This window comes from Strongylocentrotus purpuratus, unplaced genomic scaffold, assembly GCF_000002235.5.
Source record: "Strongylocentrotus purpuratus isolate Spur 01 unplaced genomic scaffold, Spur_5.0 spur5_scaffold_6, whole genome shotgun sequence".
NCBI classification, from domain to species: domain Eukaryota; kingdom Metazoa; phylum Echinodermata; class Echinoidea; order Camarodonta; family Strongylocentrotidae; genus Strongylocentrotus; species Strongylocentrotus purpuratus.
Genome location: NW_022145612.1, coordinates 4,795,842 through 4,815,843, shown reverse-complemented (window position 1 = coordinate 4,815,843; position 20,002 = coordinate 4,795,842). Strand labels below are relative to the sequence as shown.

General features: G+C 36.2%; 1 protein-coding gene across 3 annotated transcripts; it reads right to left on the bottom strand.

Moving 5' to 3' along the window:
• Positions 1-132: 132 nt before the first annotated feature.
• On the bottom strand, positions 133-19,205 carry LOC578693 (lymphocyte-specific helicase). 3 transcript variants are annotated; one of them, XM_030972663.1, is made up of 19 exons: positions 19,073-19,205; positions 17,751-17,888; positions 17,143-17,366; positions 16,413-16,625; positions 15,704-15,767; positions 14,887-14,955; positions 13,287-13,354; positions 12,807-13,043; positions 10,521-10,703; positions 9,696-9,910; positions 9,054-9,179; positions 8,009-8,111; positions 7,280-7,441; positions 6,294-6,487; positions 5,533-5,761; positions 4,685-4,804; positions 4,102-4,218; positions 3,493-3,652; positions 133-3,014 (listed from the first exon to the last, which is right to left on the bottom strand). In XM_030972663.1, the coding sequence occupies exons 2-19, from the start codon at positions 17,860-17,862 to the stop codon at positions 2,734-2,736; spliced, it is 2,877 nt and encodes a 958-aa protein (XP_030828523.1). In that variant the 5' UTR covers positions 17,863-17,888; positions 19,073-19,205; the 3' UTR covers positions 133-2,733. The 3 variants fall into 3 exon arrangements, with proteins under 3 accessions (XP_030828523.1, XP_030828524.1, XP_030828525.1); XM_030972664.1 differs by having other exon boundaries at positions 17,751-17,885; positions 19,073-19,189; XM_030972665.1 differs by having other exon boundaries at positions 17,751-17,881; positions 19,073-19,168.
• Positions 19,206-20,002: the final 797 nt, after the last annotated feature.

Genomic DNA, 20,002 nt, shown 5'->3' with positions numbered 1-20,002 from the left:
ATTAACTTATGCCAGCTAGGAAGCCCCCTTCTGAACATGGCTACTGATTCACACAGATTTCAATTAAATCAAATATATTGGCAGTCAAATTGCATCTTGTTATATTCCGAAGTGAAGAATAAAAGATTACAATTTTTCTTAGATCTTTGAAAAACTTTTTATTACATACATACAATAGGCTCCATACATAAAACAAGTTCTGCATAAATGATAATACCACATGTTATACACATTTGGAAGACAAAGAATTTACAAGAATATAAGGCTTATGTTGATATATATGTACATGTTTTCCTGGATGATGTTTCTTAGGCACATTTAAGGTATCGGTAATACTTGTGAGAGTTATTGTTCAACCCTCTCAAAACTGAGAATTATGGGGGAAATCCCTTCTACCAAATTGGAGGACAGATCCTTCTCTTTCAAAAATAAATTCTTGGTAACAAAGTTCTAATAGCATGAGTTCCATTTGCTTTTAGCATTTTATGATGGTCCAACTTAAACAATAACAATGAAAGTGGTCCCACCGGAACATTTTGGCAAAACTATACAATAGACATTGCCCACATGGCTTCTGATGAATTGACATCACATTTAAGGCTTTGTTGAGATAGGACACAGTAAACAGCAGCTTGTTTGATGACCTATTCATGTGATCTGCCTCACATTAAAGTATCTTCTTACACAGAGCTGAGTGAATAGGACCTTTGAAGTTACTACATCATATCTGAACGAGCCAATATTACTGCCTAAACAATTGTGTTGTTGAGGTCTGTCAATCATTGAGGGAAGCTCAATATCATATAACTCGGTGAGGTGGAACAAACATGTACAACAAAGTTCCAATAGCATGTGCATTTACCACATATATGAATGGAGAGTGATATGGAAACAATTCATCATCATCATTAAAGTTGAGGTGGGAGTGGCCATGTATGGGATAGATCAACAAGCCTTTTCACAGAATCAAATGTTAGATAATGATAACAAACACATTAACATACAATATAACAAACTGATAGAAACAAAAATGAACTTAATAACTACGAATATAAAGAAGAAAAGAAATGGTAAAACACTTTCAGAATTTCAACCAAGACAGGAATCTATGATAATTTGAACTAAATGGAAGATAAAATAAAAGAACTAAACTAAAAACAAGAGACAAACACTTCATAACAAGACAGGAAACAGTGACTTAGTAATCTTTGCGTGAGTCTTGTCTTTGATTGATTCTTTCGGATGAAACTTTACTTTTACGGCAGATAATAAGTGTATTAACATGCCACCTAGATGAACCTTAATAATTGCATCCATGTTTGCCTTCATGCATTCATGATGTGATTGCCGATAGTTGCAATGGTGCTCACTCATATACTTTATCCGTGTTAACACCCTTCTGGCTCTCAGCACACAATCCATGTTTGTCTATGATAACATTGCATGTAATAGGACGGATTGTACAGGGTGAAGAAAAGCGCATTCATATACTTCATTTTCGTGTTGAAAAACCTAAACGTAGCAGAGTATGATTGAAAGTCAATCTAATCAAAGTATCCAGCAATGTCAGTAAATACTAAATTCAATCCCATTAACATTGATATTTCATATTTGTGTTTCTTTTTCTTCTTTTGTCATTTTCTATGTTCGCCATTATCCCACATAGCTATGGACCATGAATAGTTATCCAAGAGAATTAATTCTGCCAAGCAGTAAGACAAAGAGATTAAATGTTTAAAGAAACAAGACAATAAGAAGGGTCCATTAAATATTTTTTATGTTAAATAGGATAAAAAAGTTAATATATCATCTATACTCTATTTTAAAAGACAATTATCATGCATTTCATGTTTAAAGTTCACTCTATGAAAACGTCTCTAATTCTAAAACAACCACATTTCATACATCTTCTTCATGAAGTTGTAACTAGTTAATCTCCCTATGAGTACGAATATATTATTTCTACATACATTCCTACAAGCCCTACACTCAAGGGAATTACATGAAGATGAATTTTATTATATACTTGATGTTATTATGTGTATGTCTTGAACTACCTCTCCTTTCTCTTCATAATACTTGTCATATTAGTCAACCTCTTTATCATTTAGATCTGGAATAACTCAGCACCAATGAATCAAAATTGGAGTTATTAGCAGCTGCTTTTACTTGTATCAATTAAAGTTGGGTAAAAGAGTAAGTCGCAGAGAGTGACAATTTCCACAGGTTCACACTGAAGTACTATAAAAACAAGATGATATATCATTAATGGCACTTCAGTAACTTTCATCAATAGGCAAGCAGTACCTCCTTTGAATTTCAATACCTGTAGTTACATACATTAATGTCAAACTTTTACACCTCCATTGCATACTTTCAAGGTGACATATACAAATCACTTTACATCTTTTAAATGATGTCATCACATAAAATATCAATGAACATGGAGTTAAAAGATACAGGATGAAATAATGGCCTGATAATACTGTATATAGTACTGTTTAGTAGGGTCTCTGTCTGATGGACATGTTCCAGTTCTACAATCTGTCTCGCTTTATGGATGTTCTACAGAAAATGCGCACCTTATCTGTGCAGGGCTAGCTTGTCATGTATATTCTATGCGCAATACCAGGAACTTTAGGCATTGTGCATGGTGAAAACATAACCAGCTGGCCCTGCGCAACTACAGTAAACACAAACATTACTGCAGAACATCCCAAGATTTGTTTCTCTTCAGGCTTCCATCTGCATTTCTTGAGCACCTTGACTGACATCCTCTTGGGCCTCTTTGACCTTTGACCCTTTGGCCAATTCATCGCTCCTCTTCTTCTGCTCTGCGTTGAGGTCCGACCTGTCCAGGAGGAGCTGGAGGTCACTGTCGCTGATGCCCTTCTCTCGGCAGTTCTTCACCTCACCACTATGATCTGAAGAGCGTAGGAGAGCCAAGAGTTCCTTGGGGTTGAGCAGTGCTTTGTGGTCCTTGGCCAGGTTGCTCTTGCCTCCCTTGAATTTACCTAGTGCATAAGAACAAGGAAAAGGATTATAATTAAATGATGTTAATGACAAAGCATATACAATACACAAACACCATATGATAAATGTTGTGTGCATTGAGAATTTCCATAAGGAATATCTCTATATGTCATTTAAGAAATCAAGTAAACTGTCTATGCAACAAAAGAACAGTACTCAAAAACACAAAAAGATTTCATTGTTTTACATCACATTTCATAGTGAAGCAAAGTGAGCATTTATATTTGTTTTCATTTCAAGCACTGTCACCTAAAAGTAGTTGGCAGAAATTACACTGGCTTGCTCTCTTAAATTCAAACAGGGACTTGATTGCACAGAACAATCTAGAAGTAACTTTGTTTATGTGAAAGTCTATCCGGTTTAAATATAATGTGTTTTACCCTGCAATTAGGTATGCAATACGTACCATCAAAAAGAAATATTAAAGGAAGCTCAGATCAAATTAAATCAAATATTTACCTTGATGAATGACCATCTTCTCCAACTTGCGTTTAGCTGCAGCTCTCTCTACAATTCTCTGATCTATGGTGTTAGCAGTGACCAGTCTGTAGATGATTACTGGTTTGGTCTGACCGATGCGATGACATCTGTCTTGAGCCTGAAGGTCACTCTGGGGATTCTGCATAAAGATACAGACAGAAATGAAGATCACAATCGATAGAAGCAGTAACACAATAGCACAAAGAAAGAAGTCGAAATTGCAAAGTTGACAAAGGACTCCATTAAAGGCATAAGATTCTTTTTAATCTTTATTTATTACCTATCACCACCATCAACTTTGTTGGTAAAAAAGTAGTTGAAATCAACATTTTTATCCGTGGTGTAGCCAAGCCCAGCAGTTCTGAGTCAAGAGGCTGTTTTTTTAAAAACATTTCTTTCTATAGGTTTTGTACATGAAACTAACTTCTATGCCACTGGCACTAAAATATGGCTGTGAGGCCCGACTTGACTAAAACGTTTTTATATTTTATACAAGTAACAACTGTAATTCGTTCAATATCACAGACGTCCCTCATTACAAGAAATTTTTATGAAAATAATTAAAGTTCATAGAGATAATCGGCTTACCCAGTCACTGTCATAAATGATAACAGTATCAGCTGCCGTTAGGTTGATTCCTAAGCCTCCAGCTCTAGTACTCAACAAGAAGAGGAACACATCTGGGTTTGAGTTGAATTCTTTCATCTGAGGAAAGAACAAAGAAGGAAACATTGGGAATGAAACAAATGGAGAATACTGGACATGATGGTTCATGAAGCTTTCTGAGATTAAAGTGTCGTCACAAACTATCTGCAAAAGTTTTTAACATAAATCCCTGTCTGATCGCACTTTGAACAATAAAACGATCCTTAAAAAAGGCATGTCATGAAATATGTATCTATTTGATGTTAACAATGCTTATAACAGATCAAATTTTACAAATAACTACCACAATATGTTTTCCTAAAAATCTGTTTTAGAAACTTGATGTTTTTACATGTCATATTTGTTCAATCCACAGACATAGCAAGACAAATGCTAAAGTCTATTTACAGTAGTTGTGTGAGCAACTTTTGTGACTTCATAGTTCTTGGTGCACTCTGAGAAAATTATCACACAAAATTGAAGCATTATTGCAAGTGTCTCTTTCCCTGTTTGTATAGGTACTTACTCTCTCCTGTCTATCTTCTAATGATGTGGTTCCATCCAGTCTACAGTACTGATGGCTTCTCATATGACAGAAGTCTTCTAGGATGTCCAACATGGTCGTAAACTGGGAGAATATAAGCACCTACAACAGGAAAAAGAAATGGAATAGATATCTTTCACATATGTGTTTAAACTGGAAAGGAAAAAATGTGCGGAGATTTAGGTTACTATGAAATTCTGGAAGCTATCACTCAATTTTCACCTCAGAATGTTTCGATCAAGAGAATGTCGTTTGACATTATTTAGAGATCTTTTTTATCACAATGTACCACCATTTCCCTGTGGTTGTGATGCAAATTAACTTTTTTCAGATAGCATTACACTTCATTGCACTTCTTTATCGCTAAAAGGGACAGAGTACCCCTCAACAACAGCAACAACAACAGATCATATCGTTAACATTCAAATAGTTGAAAAATTAGTATAGATGTAATAATTTGTGTGACCCAAATTCTATGCAAGTGCATTAACTAGTATGCAAACTAGTCACTAAGGTGTAATACTTATAAGTCAATATTGTGAATATTAGAAACCATCATAGAATTCCTAACATAGATCACACAACCTATTTTTAGTGATTGGTAAATGTTATTCTGGATTCAATACATCTTTCTAGGAAACAAACTGACAGATGAGAAGTGACATTGATTACTGGGCCCTGTTTCACAAAACTTGTCACCAGTGACAAATGACAGTTTTTGTTATAAGCTACTGAAAACTGTGCATCTGATTGGTTATCAGCAGATTTGTTACTGATATTTGTCTTTATTCACTGAAAAAAGGCTTAGTGAAACACCCTCCAGAACTGACCTTGTGACCTCTCTCCTTGAGAGCAGGCAGGAGTTTGTCCACCACCAGCATCTTGCCGCAAGAGGAGACCAGCTCCTCGTCCACCCGGTATTCTCCGGTAGTTTCAAGGAGAGGGTACTCCAGGAGGTAGGGATGGTTACAACACTTTCTCAGCTGCATCACCACGTTCTGTAGCTTGATGTTCACGACGGAGGTTTCAGGCATCTTGAGATTCATCTCTCTCTCTTCCCTGGAATCAATGGATTAATTCACATTATTATCATCATCATGTTCCGTTGCTTGATGTTCACTACAGAGGTCTCTGGCTTCTTAACTTTCGTCACTTCCTATTTTCTGAATAGATTGATTAATTCACATTATTATTAGCTCTTTGAGTACTCCAGGAAGTAGGGGTGATTACTACTCATTCTCATCTGCGTCATCACATTCTGTAACTTGATGTTCGGCACAGAGGTTTCAGGCTCCTTGATTTTCATCACTTTCTCTTCCCTGGTATAAATCAGCACATTCACATAAGATAATCATCATCATCATCATAATTTAATTTGGCATCAACTGTGCATGGGAAAAGATTTTTTTTTAATGTAATCACCACGGCCCATATTCTAGAAAAGTGACATTAGATAAAACAGGCTTAACTTAATCCACTGATTTTGTAAGGGTAAGTTTCAACTCCAGAGTTCCATATGTTTTATTGTAGTGATGTAACAAAATTAACAAAATGTTTTGTTATAATTAATAATTATAAATAATAAACTCACTTTTCTAGTTGTTTCTCCATCATATTCGACCACTCGATGATGTCATCTTCTTCCTTCTCAAAGTTAATCCTCTTCTTGCCTTTCTTCTCCTTCTCCTTCTTGCCTGAGTCCATCATGATTGCATAGTTGATAGTTTTTGATCGTCTCTTTGGACGCCCAGAAGGTGTCAGCTCTACCGGCGCAGCTGTGGGCTCCTACAATAACATATAGAACAATATTAGATATGCCAATATCACTTTTATGGCCAAATCATTTATCAGCTAACTGCTGTCTTTATATGTGTTATAAATTTCACTTGCATATCTGCATATCGGTACTTGCCACTTCTTTAGTATATCACATCTTATCTATTCATATTTTTGTGCAAGGAATGTAAAATAAATTGAAATTTCAAACTGAGCTTGATTGGTATAATAACATAAAATATATTTTCAAGTTAATTCAAGTATAATGCATTAAAAATGTGTTGGTTTTTGATTGGTTGAGAGCTCTTTATGTGACCAGAAATATTTCAAGCATTTAAAGGTTGTTCTGAAAAAGTAATATTTGGGAGTAGAAGTTTGGTCATTTAGTTCCCTATACATTACCATGTATTGTAGAGATCTGAATAGAATTTTTGTTTAATGTGTCATTTCGCTTGAAACTTAGTCTGATTCAAGCTCTTGCTATGCTCATAACTTAAGTTAAACTATCGATCATTGTATGTGTGTTTGATGCGATCACCATGGTGACGTAATTCTGTGTTACGCATTGGGAATTAATTTGTCAGGATGTAAATTTAAGCATACCAGAGAGGAATCTGTTATGTTTTACCAATTATGTGCTTCAAGATCGCAATACACAATATGGTGGCAGCAGTGGGATCGAACCCATACCATTGAAATGAATGATGCAATATCTTAGATGTGCTTGGTCACATGGGACAAATAGCTCAGACTTGCCTATCGAGATATACACTTTTACATGAATAATTACGAAAAACTCACATCTCCTTCCTGTAGCCTCTCCTTGATAGTCTTGTCTAATGTGTATTTGTAGAACTTTTCTTGATGTTTGGTGAGTGGTGCGTGAACCAAGAGTTCTTTCTTGGGTGGAATCATGAGGTCCACATCAGCCTTCAGACGACGTAGCAAGAATGGTGTCAGTATCTATAGGGAGATAAATCATTATTTAAAAAACATATTGAAATAGGGATATCAAAAAATCAACATCGTAGAATAATACAATATTACAATAGGCATGAGTCAGAAGGAGCTTTACCTTATAAGTGTTTACAAACAGAACCTACTGAGACAGGGATATCAACCCTTCTGATACAACAATGACAATAGGAATTATTCTGAGCCATCTTCAGCATACATATATAATATGACATGTTTCTACTCTGCCTGCAATATAGATTGAGTCGACCAAAACAAATTGAAACAAATTTTTAAACCTACTTGTTGAGTGTATTCAATAAAATACACATATTACAGCCTGGGCATCCCTAAACATCCAGGGCAACACACAATGCATATCTCCTTCATACACCATTACCTATAGGACATGATCAATCTTTATCTTGGGCTTTACCTATAACCACATTTCTTGTTTTATCGGGCTCCAAGAGTGACACAAAGAAAACATTAAAAAAATTATTTGTAAATCAGAGTGAAATGTATACAAATTAACAAAATATGTGGGGGGGGGGGGGGGGTAAATTGTATACAAACCTGATGGAGCATAGAGATGACATGTTGTTCTCTTTCTTGGGCTATGATAGCCTCATCACCACCTTCCTTCGACAGGGTAGAGAAGTCAAACCATGACTGGAATCTAGATGAATAAAAATCATCAAACAACATGTCACTCCCATATATGATTGAAATCTTTACGAGGGAACACAAACAATCACCTGATCAAACCTTTTTCATGTAATGACCCGTCTCAGAATGATAAAACAAACACATTTTTGTTAGTAGTTGTGATTTATGAAAAAAAAATTCAACAAAAATGACTGGCATTGACAATATTCATGAGTTTAACCCTATTCTAACCGGGCTATTTCAGACCAGGTTTTTACCGGCCCTCCTAAGATCTCGGCCGTTTCACAGCCGATTGCCGCGAAAATTTGTATGCAGGTCAAGTGAAGTGTATAGAACTATGGTAATTTCAATTTTTTGAAAAATTCACTCATTTGCATATTTATGGTAATTTATGCAAACAAGGTCATTGAATTTCAATTCTATCCATAAATCATATATTATTTATATTTAAGCATTCTTTTTCACTACATATATTAGATAAACCATTTGGAATAATAATACGACAAAAAAATTGGAAGAGCCAGGTTATGTTATCTCGTTTTGATGATTTCTTATGTATTTCATTGCTTTGTTAACTCATGTATTTTATTGTTTTTGTTGTTTTATTTCATTTCTAACTACAATTCAACTATTTTGACCCCAAAACAAACACCTAAACTTTAAACAAAACCAAATAACCAATGTTTCTCTCTTTTTAGGAAAAATGATATTTCCATAGGTTTTGTACACAAATCACAAAAATGAGTGATTTTCGGGCTGACATGCAAAGACAAAAGGTCACGTGACTTTGTAACTATACGTCCGATTTTCCAAAAAATTGTTTTAAAAGATGCATAAGACTTGAAAGAAAATAGTCATGAAAGGAAAACTTTATATCTGTCGCGGTGCCGGAGAAGTCGCAAAATTATTACTACAGGGGGGGGGGGGGGGGGGGGGGGTCAAATTGACTTACGTATTGAGATCATCAAAGACTTCTGGCAAGAGAAAGTTGAGCATGGACCAGAGCTCAGCAAGGTTGTTCTGCAGAGGAGTACCCGTCAGCAGTAGACGGTTCGCTGTCTGGTACATCTTCAGCTCCCTGAGAATGTCATAGACGTACATTTGCATAATTTCATATTGTTTTCTTGGAAAAGGAATGAGTGCAACTGTGAATTTGTTTGAATGACTGTCAGTAGCAAACAGTATCACCAACATGAAATAAATATTTATACTTACGATCTACCTTTCAAAAAATAACTGGATTTAAAAACAAACATAAGTTTTTAATGGTATCATTCCAGCTGGATAAATATATTTCAATTTTCAAATAATTTATTCACCCCATATGTTTATAGTAGAAAATAAAACAACAAAAATTAGAGAAAGCAGCAGCAACATTACAAGAAACTGTGGGAACTAAGAAAAGAGGAAGGAAAGGAGAGTAGGAGGGGGACAGAGTGGGATTGAGAGGGAGAATGAGGGAAGAAAATTAAAAGACAAAGACTGAGCCCCAGAGAGAGAGAGACAGACAGACAGAGAAAGAGAAGATATGAAAAATATGTGAATATATGATATTCCTGAGAAACAGAGAACACAACAAAGTCTTGATCCTTACTTGATAAGTCTGCAGTTGAGATTCTTGATACGATGTCCCTCATCGACGATGACATACTTCCACTGCAACCCCTGTAGATGAATCCTATCATTCATCACAATCTCATACGATGTGATGACGATGGGATGAGACTGGTGTTCACCAATCTTCTTACGAATCTGCTTCCTTTTCTTGGCTCTTTCCTCTTTGGTGCCGTGGTACAGTAACACTGGAATCTACAGATGCAATCAAATCAGTTCACAATTTATGAAGTAATTGATGTCATAAGATAAAGTACATATCTCAACTTGGATTCGTGAATTGAATCCCATAGAAACGCACATCTTAAAATTAATATGCATTTCAATGAGATGTTGGAATACCGGTACTTAGGACAATTTTGTGCGACAATGTCCTGCAGTCTGACGTTTCTGTGTATCATTTCCTCCTTTCCCATCATCACAAAAATCTCCAGGTACAAGGAATCAAGCTAAACTTTATAAATGAAAATTGATGTTAAAACATATAAACAAAATCGAAGGATAGTATGCATATTCTTTTTCAACCATTATCTCCAAAGCAGCAATTTACAAATGGTGCCACAAGAAATGCAATACTTTTCATCTAAAACTGTTGATCTGAAATATATGTTATGTCTACAATCCATTTCAGCAATTCAATTTTTTTTAAATCTAGAAATCAAATATTTCTATTTGACAACAAGGCAACCTCTGGAAAAGGTATAAATTTAATTTTTATTGATTTTCATTAATTCCATGATCTACATTACATTCAGCATTTTCAAAAATAACTTTGACCTCATCGAAAGTATCAATGCAAACTTACCTTCGGGGTAAATCGCTGGAATTCTGACACCCAGTTTGGCACAGTAGACAGTGGCGCACACACTAGAAACGGGCCTGGTACTCCCATCTCAATCACATAAGCAAACAGAGCTATACACTGTATAGTCTTACCAAGTCCCATTTCATCTCCTAAGATACCGTTGACACCATTCTCATACAGCACCTGCAATGACCATGAAATAGTAATAAGGAATGTGAATGGTGATCCCATCTCAATCAAATAAACAGAGCTATATACTGAATAGTCTTGCCCAATCCCATTTCATCCCCTAAGATACCGTTGACACCATTCTCATACAGCACCTGCAATGACCATGAAATAGTAATAAGGCATGGGAATGGTGAACCCATCTCAATCACATAAACAAACAGAGCTATATACTGAATAGTCTTGCCCAATCCCATTTCATCTCCTAAGATACTGTTGGCACCATTCTCATACAGCACCTGCAATGTCCATGAAATAGTAATAAGGAATGGGAATGGTGATCCCATCTCAATCACATAAACAAACAGAGCTATACTCTGAATGGTCTTGCCCAATCCCATTTCATCCCCTAAGATACCATTTACACCATTCTCATACAACACATGGAATTGAAATCACATTATACCAATAACAATGCCAAATGGGCCTAGTGATCCCATCTTAACATGCTTTCATTTGCTTATTGCAGTAATAACTAGATGGAAAATGATGCCTCCGTCATAGAGCAATTTTACAAACCGAAACGGAAGAAATTTTTCAAATTCAAGTTCAATTGTAATCCATTAACATGTTCTCAGAATATCGTGATTACAAGCAATTTCTCATATACATATATGACCCTTTGATCTTTGACCTCATGACCCTAAAATCTACTCAGTTCACTGGCTCTGCAAGATTTCCTGAGTTAAATAGTAATCCATCTGTCAGTTCTAATGAGAATGCGTCCACAAGCTATTTTTGCATACATAATGAGCCCATGACCTTTGATCTTATGAACCATTCATTGGCTCTGCAAGATACATAAATGATCTAAGTTTGGCAGGAGGAATCCATCAATCTGTTCTAATGATAATACGATCACAAGCTATTTTTGCATACATAATGAGCCGCATGACCTTGACCTTTACCTCATGACCCCAAAATCTAATCAGTTCATCAGCTCTGCAAGTAACATACATGACCAAAGTTTGGCAGGAATCCATCAATTGGTTCTTCAGATAACGCGATCACAAGCTGTTTTTGCATACATAATGAGCCCTGTGACCTTTGACCTCGTGACCCCAAAATCTAATCAGTTCATCAGCTCTGCAAGATACATACATGACCAAAGTTTGGCAGGAATCCATCAATCGGTTCTTCAGATAACGCGATCACAAGCTGTTTTTGCATACATAATGAGCCCTGTGACCTTTGACCTCGTGACCCCAAAATCTAATCAGTTCATCAGCTCTGCAAGATACATACATGACCAAAGTTTGGCAGGAATCCATCAATCGGTTGTTCAGATAACGCGATCACAAGCTGTTTTTGCATACATAATGAGCCCTGTGACCTTTGACCTCGTGACCCAAAATGTAATCAGATTGTTTTCCTATAGTGATACACACTATCACTAAGTTTGAAGTTTAAATCTCCAGTGGTTCTTGAGATATCATGATAACAATCTCAATGTATGGAATTTTATAAGTTGACCTCTGTGACCCTTGACCTTTGACATACATGCTCCAAAATCTAATCAGATCGTCTTCCTATGGTGATACATACTATCCTTAAGTTTGAAGTTTAAATCTCGAATGGTTCTTGAGATATCGCGCTAACAAACTCAATACAAGGAATTTCATAAGTTGACCTTTGTGACCTGTGACCTTTGACCTACGTACTCCAAAATCTAATCAGATCGTCTTCCTATGGTGATAAATACTATTCCCGAGTCTTAAGTTTAAATCTTAAATGGTTCTTGAGATATTGTGATAACGGTCAAACGGGACGTACGGACGGACGGACGTACGGACGGACAACCCGAAAACATGATGCCTCCGGCACCACCTTCGGTGGCGGAAGCATAAAAATGAAAAATGTAATTTTCAAAACATAGGACCTCAGTCTCTCACAATGAGACACTTGACGTAAACTAAAATCCCAACCGAACATCTTTGATACAATAGTGCCTGAAGCAATTATCTATGAAGTATTCTCAGAGCAACAATCACATACATCAGTTGTGAGGGTGAACTGTACATTTGTATTATTAATGTGATGCAGCTCATGGTTGTTTACCTTAAGCCATTCCATGCCATCCAGTTGATACTTCCTAAGCACACCACCAGAGAAGAGATCCGGCTGAAGATCAGAGACTTTCTCTCCATTGATCACCCTGCTGAAGGTATCCACAAAGTCACCTTTACTCGCTTTAACAGTTTGATCAGCATCATCATCTACTGTTAGTGTGTCTGTGGGTTCTGCAGCTGTGTCTGTTTGATCTACATTCTGCTTCTTAGATGTCTTGGTCAGGGTCTGAAATTGAAAATTATTAAGACTATAAACAATCTTTGCACAAATAATATTCAGGGTTTAATAACCTCTGATTTAAAATGTTCATATATATGTCTATACTTTTTCCTTACATATATTGTGCTGTCTCTGAATTCCTATTGAAAATCAAACTGAGGACAAATCAAGTGTGTGAAATAAATGTATATGCAGGGGATAGAGTGTCAACTGATAGTATGTAGACTTTCCAAGTCAACCGAGTCTCACCTCTTTGTTCAAATAATCAGCAATTGAATAAGTATCTGCTTTCCTCTTCCTGCCCCTCCCAGGTGAATCTGCACATTTAAATAAAACAAGAAAGAAAGAAGAAAGAATGTTTGTTTGATTGTATTCACTTGCTCCTGGTTCACTTTCCAACTCTTTGAAGCTGTAGAAGAAAATTACCTACACAAATAGTTTATTATTTCGACATAAGGATTGATAACAGGAACTTCTAGATTTGTATGTATTCTGTATGTTTAGCTTTGTAAATTGAATAGAGTCAGCGCTTGGGCTGCATGTTCAGTGTTATAATTACAATAAAACATCTCAATTCAATGCAATTAACTTCAATACAAAATAATTTCAAAATACAAAGAATATTTATTTTTAATTCAGACATACAAACTTTCATTAGAAATTAAATCTTAAAGAATGCTGAATGCCAAGATATAACATGTTTCATAACAATTTTAATAGACAGCTTTTGCTCTTTATACTATTTCTTAACCATCTTTGAGCAAAGAATTGAACAAACAAGTAACTGCCACAGTCAACTGTTGTTGTACATATACAATACACTCAAAACAATATGTAGGGACACTGATTTTCCGTTTAAAAAAATGGCCTTTTCCGTTTCAGAAAATCTGGAATTCTGTTTCAGATGGGCTAAAAAACGGAAATTATGTTTTACCATAGACTTTGTACACATTAAAAAATTCCGTTTACATAAGATTTTCATTAAAACATGAACTTGTAGGGTACAAATGTTCTATCAAAGCCGCCACCTTTGACAAGCCACTGATAACCACTCAAAAACATATGGACGGGACTGGATAAACTTGATGCAAAATACTAGTGAAAATATAGACCCCTACGGGCCCTAGAGTCTAGGCTAGACCTACGAAAAATTATTTAAATGTTTAAATTTACCAACTTCAAATTCGAACTTAGACAAGCAGACTAAAATCAGCGGAATATGTCAGAACACGACATATTCCTGACGGAAAGGATGAGTACCGACGTCGACGAAAACATTTCAGTCTTGGCTGTCATGTCCGCGATCGATCGACTTTAGGCGCACATGCCAGCCCCTTTTTCGAACTCGCCGCACGTAGCGCCCGCTGCTGGCGTGTGTGTGTGCCTAGTATTACGTCTACGTAATACTAGGGGCCTAGCTGGCATAATAGGATCGTTTCGCTGCTATTTGTACCGTGTTTTGTGTCACGATCTCTATTGGTCCAGCGAAACAAAATGGCAGCGCCCGGTCTCCTAAGAATCTGTTGAATATCGCTAGATATTTGTAATTATTAACCATGATTTGAGGCCCTATATTTTTTTACTGCATAACGAGTCACAAAAATAGTGTAAGTTTTACGATTTTCTTCTTGAAAAATGAAAAGTTTTGAGATAAAAGGGATTTTCCGTTTCAAATGGTCAATTCCGTGAATTCCGTCCGTTTTCCGTGATCGCGGAAAATCAGTGTCCCTAAATATGTCAGTGGAGAAATTCAATTCATTGCGATTAAAGAGCTACTACAGCAAGATAATATCTCATATATATTCCAAATAACGAAATGGGTAATGACTTATAATTGCTCCTAGTTTACCTGTTTCACTGTTCTGCTTTTTTCCCTTTGATGATTTCTTTCCTGCTCCTTCTTGACTGCTGCCACTTTCTGAGAAAAAAAAACACAGAGAATAATATCTAACATCAAAAAATTGCGCAGCTATAGTTTCATGGCATTATCAAAAATTATAGAAAGGAACAATTTTGATAGCTGATTTTAAATATAGAACATTTTTGCATTTGAATTTGTAATTCTTTATAGATGTAAAAGTAACAAAGGAATGAGCTTGTCTGGAATGAACTGGAAGATCCTATTGACCTTACTTCACTGCACCAAAGTGGCCCAGTAATGTGAGAGAACATCCTGAATTTTAGCATCATTAAAACTGCAACTAGTTAGTGTTCACGATTTTATTTAATGAGTAAGCAATAGACCAGTACTAATTGGAGAGAAATGGGGATTTCCTGACAGGTGATAATTATTAATTGATTGAAATGCTAAGCAAAACTGATTGTATGACATGTTTAAAGTAATATACTAACCAACATACCCTTACTTTATCTTCTCATTATAACTCCAAACTCTCATTTTTTCAAGAGGGTCATTTAAATTCTCAATAATGTCCATAATCAACAACTGTTTCTATTCTGATCGGATATAATATTGAAAGAGGGACGAGAAAATAGAGATAAAGACCAAAGATTAAAACCAAATGACTTTCTATAGCATACCTCCAGAGCTCATTTAAATGAAATGACCTGTTGCCTTTTAAGAAGCTCTTGTATCCAAAAAGCCTACAAAGAAAAAAAAACACTACAAGGGTGGTAAAATATAGTGTGAGGTCCATCATCCATACCTTGGCTATCTTCTTGGTCTTGTTTTCTTGCACTTCTTCTCGACCTTTTGGGTGTCTCTAGCTGCTGAAAAATTAAAATAATTGGATATAAGAGGCATGTTAGGCTGTAATTACAATCCTAATAGCTATCCTTTCTTTGCTACAATGGAGACTTACTAAAGTGCGTTATGTCCTTTGTCCAATAGGTAATAGAAAGGCTTAGGTCAGCTAGGGGATTTACTCCTATCCATTGTGTGCTTTGTGGGGTGGATCAAGATTCTAAGAGCTGTAATTGGGAGAAGCTTAAGGTGCTAATTGAGGACAAACAAGTTATTATAATAGACCACCAACCATACAAATGTGACCTGCCAAGAAGGGAAAGTCATTATAACTTCTTTTGGTGAGATGTAGTAAACCCTATAACTGAGGTTCATTTTGCAAGAAGCAAACTGGAAGCCTTTCAGTTTAAAAGTTTCAATAAAAATGAACCAGAAAATGGCTACCTTCCACAAATACTATCCAAAATCTGCAATCTTTTCACTTATTTAAGGGCAATTCACATTACTCAACTTTCCGTTTCTGGGCATGATTATCTGAAATCAAAGTATTCTCGTTTCATTTCATTGATCTACTTGTCAATTGACATATTTGCTTTACTCTCAAATACATTCATGTATTAATTAACAAAAACAGAATAAAATACAAAACATTGATCCACTATATGACCTACTTCTTTCTTTTCTTCTGCCTTCTTCTCTTTCTTTTGGTTCTTCTCCTCTTCCTTCCTTTTCTGAGCCTGTCTCTCTTGTCTCTTGCGTTCCTTGGCTTGTTGTTCATCCATCTTGGAGAGCAGAAAATTTGTATAAATACTGCTCTTCTGAAGCAGATGCTGAAGCCTCTTGTATCTCTGCTCCTCCAGTTCTGTCTTCCAACTATCACCAGACTGCAACGATAATGCAATACAGAAATTACATTGAAAATAAGTCAAGCCAATCCAACTCAATATATGTATGTTTCATATTGATTCCAACAACAGAAATTACACAAGTCCAGTAAGTAATTGTTTTTACATGTTCATAAAAATTCTTAATAGACCTGATCAAGTCACAGGTCTAGCGATATGATTGACTCAAATTCTGGCCAACTAATGGAGTGCCATAGCCATAGGCATTATAAACCACAGCAAATTATGATTGTATCAGAAACTCTAGGACAATTCAATGGCAATGTCATACTTTTGAAGTTTGTAAAGTTTTTTACGCCAATAATCGCAAGGCTTCTCATAAATATTGAAACAAAGAAACGAAAATGGATGATAAAAACAAAGTAGAACAACAAAAGATACTTGTGATACATGTTTGAAAACTTGGTGGTACCATAAGATATAAATGAAACTAGCTCTAAATCGGTTCAACTTAATTAATAAGTATTTTGTTTTCTTGAACATCAGCAGAGCTTACCTCTATCTCTTGTGATTTTTGCTCTTCTTCTGCATTCTGTTTCAGCTTTTCTTCTTCAGCACGCATACTGTCAGTGATGATCATATCCCCATCAGTACTCATGCTTGCATCGCTGTTCTGCCCAGTGCTGCTGGCAGGAGAGGTCCTACCAGATGTTCCTCCTGGCATCTGACTGTCACTAGCTTCAGAACCGGTCGATGCCATTTCTGCTTCCCGAAGTTTCTCTGACAAGAGTAGGAGGCAATAATTTATCATTAATTCAAACCTCATCACTCCTGTGGCAATCCTGTGTCATTGCATGTTCCCTAGTAAACTGGAGCGTTCTTATTCTAGCCAGAGTGCAATCCAACTTATTTATATTTAGTTTTGTATAATATATTTTTGGATATTAATTTACATGTACACTCTTTAAGTTCCTGAATAAAAATCATGTCCTAAAAAGTTTTGACCTATGCATCATAACTGCACATTGATATGATTATTTTCTATAAACAAACGAACACAAAGAAAAAGGAGGAAAAAAAGAAGAAAAAAACATATGTAGTAGTCTACAGTGGGAATGACTAGTTTAAATTATGCATTATTTATTTTGAAAAAGTCTAGCGTACCTGGTGTTAAGGCTCCTGGGTGGCAAGAGGGAAGTGATTCTATCACTTCATCTGATTCTGAACACTTGTCATCAACTTCCAGAGGAACATCCCTCTGTTGCTCAGACATCATGAAATCTCTGGTTGAAAGACTGCCTACTATAACAAAAGCAAAAGTAAAAAACAGAAATAATGAGATCAAAGAGTAACTGTTAGAGCTGCTACTAGATCCAGAAACAAGGTAAGTAAACAATGTCAACCTCACACTTGGGCTAATGTCCATGACAGGTGATCAGGTTATAGCTGAGAAGCATAATATCAATAGAGATGAAATAAGTAAACACGCCGCAGCGCACTGATGGCAGGCTGCTATCGATAAAATTATTAATGTTATATTTGTATTTTGTTCTCTTGGCGATGCATAGTATTGGTAACATTGCTTCCCGCTAGCACTAGACTATTGCTTGTTACCTTTATCATCAATTCTAAAATAGGTCTAAGTTCTTTCAGTGGTAGGTCTACTGTTATATTCTGTCGAGAGTGACATGTCAGAAGTGACAATTTCTGGCTTCACCAAATCTTTGCCCAGCCTATTTAAGACTAAACTTTAACAGAAGATGCGAGTTGGTCTAGCGTCACATTCACTTGCTCAGCTCCCTGCCTTTGCCTTCAAATTGACTCAGGCAGAATTGCAGAACCCGGTTCGAAACTGATCTAGATTCTAGATCTAGTCTAGAGTCTTTTGGAGTTTTGGATGGTGACGTTGAAGGTCAGCCCCCAGTAAATAATCATTCATATCCGATTGATAACTTTCTTCCATCTGAGTTGAGATGTGAGATTCCTCCATGTCACTCTGCTCTGGTTATGTTTAATGAAGCTCCAGAATCTCTTCATGTGGTTTTCATCCTCGTCTCCCATTAACTTTTAGTACTAGGCCTAGATCTAGATCTCTATACTAGCAGGATGGGATGATTACAATCATCTAGGGCACTTCGATTGTATTACTTCAAACTTAAAATTTACTGACACTCATCTAAACTAAAGCTAAATCAGATTAAAAGGCCCGCTAACATCTGTACGGGCGCGAGGGCTCGATCGCCACGGCCCGCGCCCGCGGCTGAATCGGCACTGGCTCGCTGTGTAGCCTGTACCAGTACAGATACGTCGCCTGGCCTGAGCCGAGGCTGAGCGCGAGCGTCGAGCGCAACCCTGGCCCTGGTCGAACGTTGAAATTCACATTAGATCTAATCTCAAAGAAAAAGATCACGATCTATTTAAAACTGTAAACTGATTAAGTGATTTAACTGTTTAACATTCGCATGTTTGATACTTAAGTTACTTACGTGACGGGGAATAGAACAGTCCGAGACAATTTTCACTTTCTATTCACCTGCTGATACACGCACACGGCAAAATTTTGCGAGAGACCATCAATGCATGCAATGGTGTGGTTTTGTTTCGCGCTAAAATTAAATGCCTTGTATAACCTTTGATCTTTCGTAACCGCGCGCAAAGTGTGATATATACAAGTTCTTTTGAATAAATGCACGGAACTTCACACGCTACCGAAGTTCTGAGAAACTACACCAGTCTGTAAATGTTGTCAATAGAAAAGCACGTGGTTGTGCGTGAGGCGTGGCTATTATGTGTCCATGAAGAGGGACTGTCATTGTGTTGTGTTGTTATTATCTGTTTAGGTCCCGTCCCGTCTGTTTAGGTCTGGAACACACGTTAGATTGCTTTTATTTGATGATCATTTCCACTTTTTGAGTTATTAATCTTTTTTTCTCCAATTTTTGTAGTGTTTCTTTTTTAATATGCATTCAATGTAACTTTTTCAGATATCATTTCCTAATAAAAATTATACTCAAAAGTCAAGTCACAATATTATAAAAAATGATGGTACAACTTGAGAACTGAAGAAGATTGTCAATCCCCCATTCTTCATAGGCTATGAAGAAATTTAGTCAAACAACTATATTCAGAGAAAAAAATTGGATGTTCACACAAAGTAAAGTTGTAAAAAGGGCATTGCACGGATATTTAATTTTCTCTCTCCCTCTATTTCTTGCAGACTCCCGTCTCGAATATTTCAAGGGAGTATGTACTGTTTTGAGTTGAATACATATGACATAACCCAAACCGTACAATGTGATACTATTTTTGTTTTGTTCTTGAGATGATTACATACTGTATAATCCAAACCTTACAATATGAAACTATTTATGTACTGTACTTAAAATGAATACATACTACTGTATAACCCAAACCTT

Excerpts from the sequence above, each read along its gene's own strand:
- LOC578693 (XM_030972663.1), bottom strand. The coding sequence starts at position 17,862 with ATGATGTCTGAGCAACAGAGGGATGTTCCTCTGGAAGTTGATGACAAG. Across the intron at positions 13,355-14,886 it reads AAAGCAGAACAGTGAAACAG|ATTCACCTGGGAGGGGCAGG; the intron begins GTAAACTAGGAG and ends TTAAATGTGCAG. Across the intron at positions 3,015-3,492 it reads GAAGATGGTCATTCATCAAG|GTAAATTCAAGGGAGGCAAG; the intron begins GTAAATATTTGA and ends CTTATGCACTAG.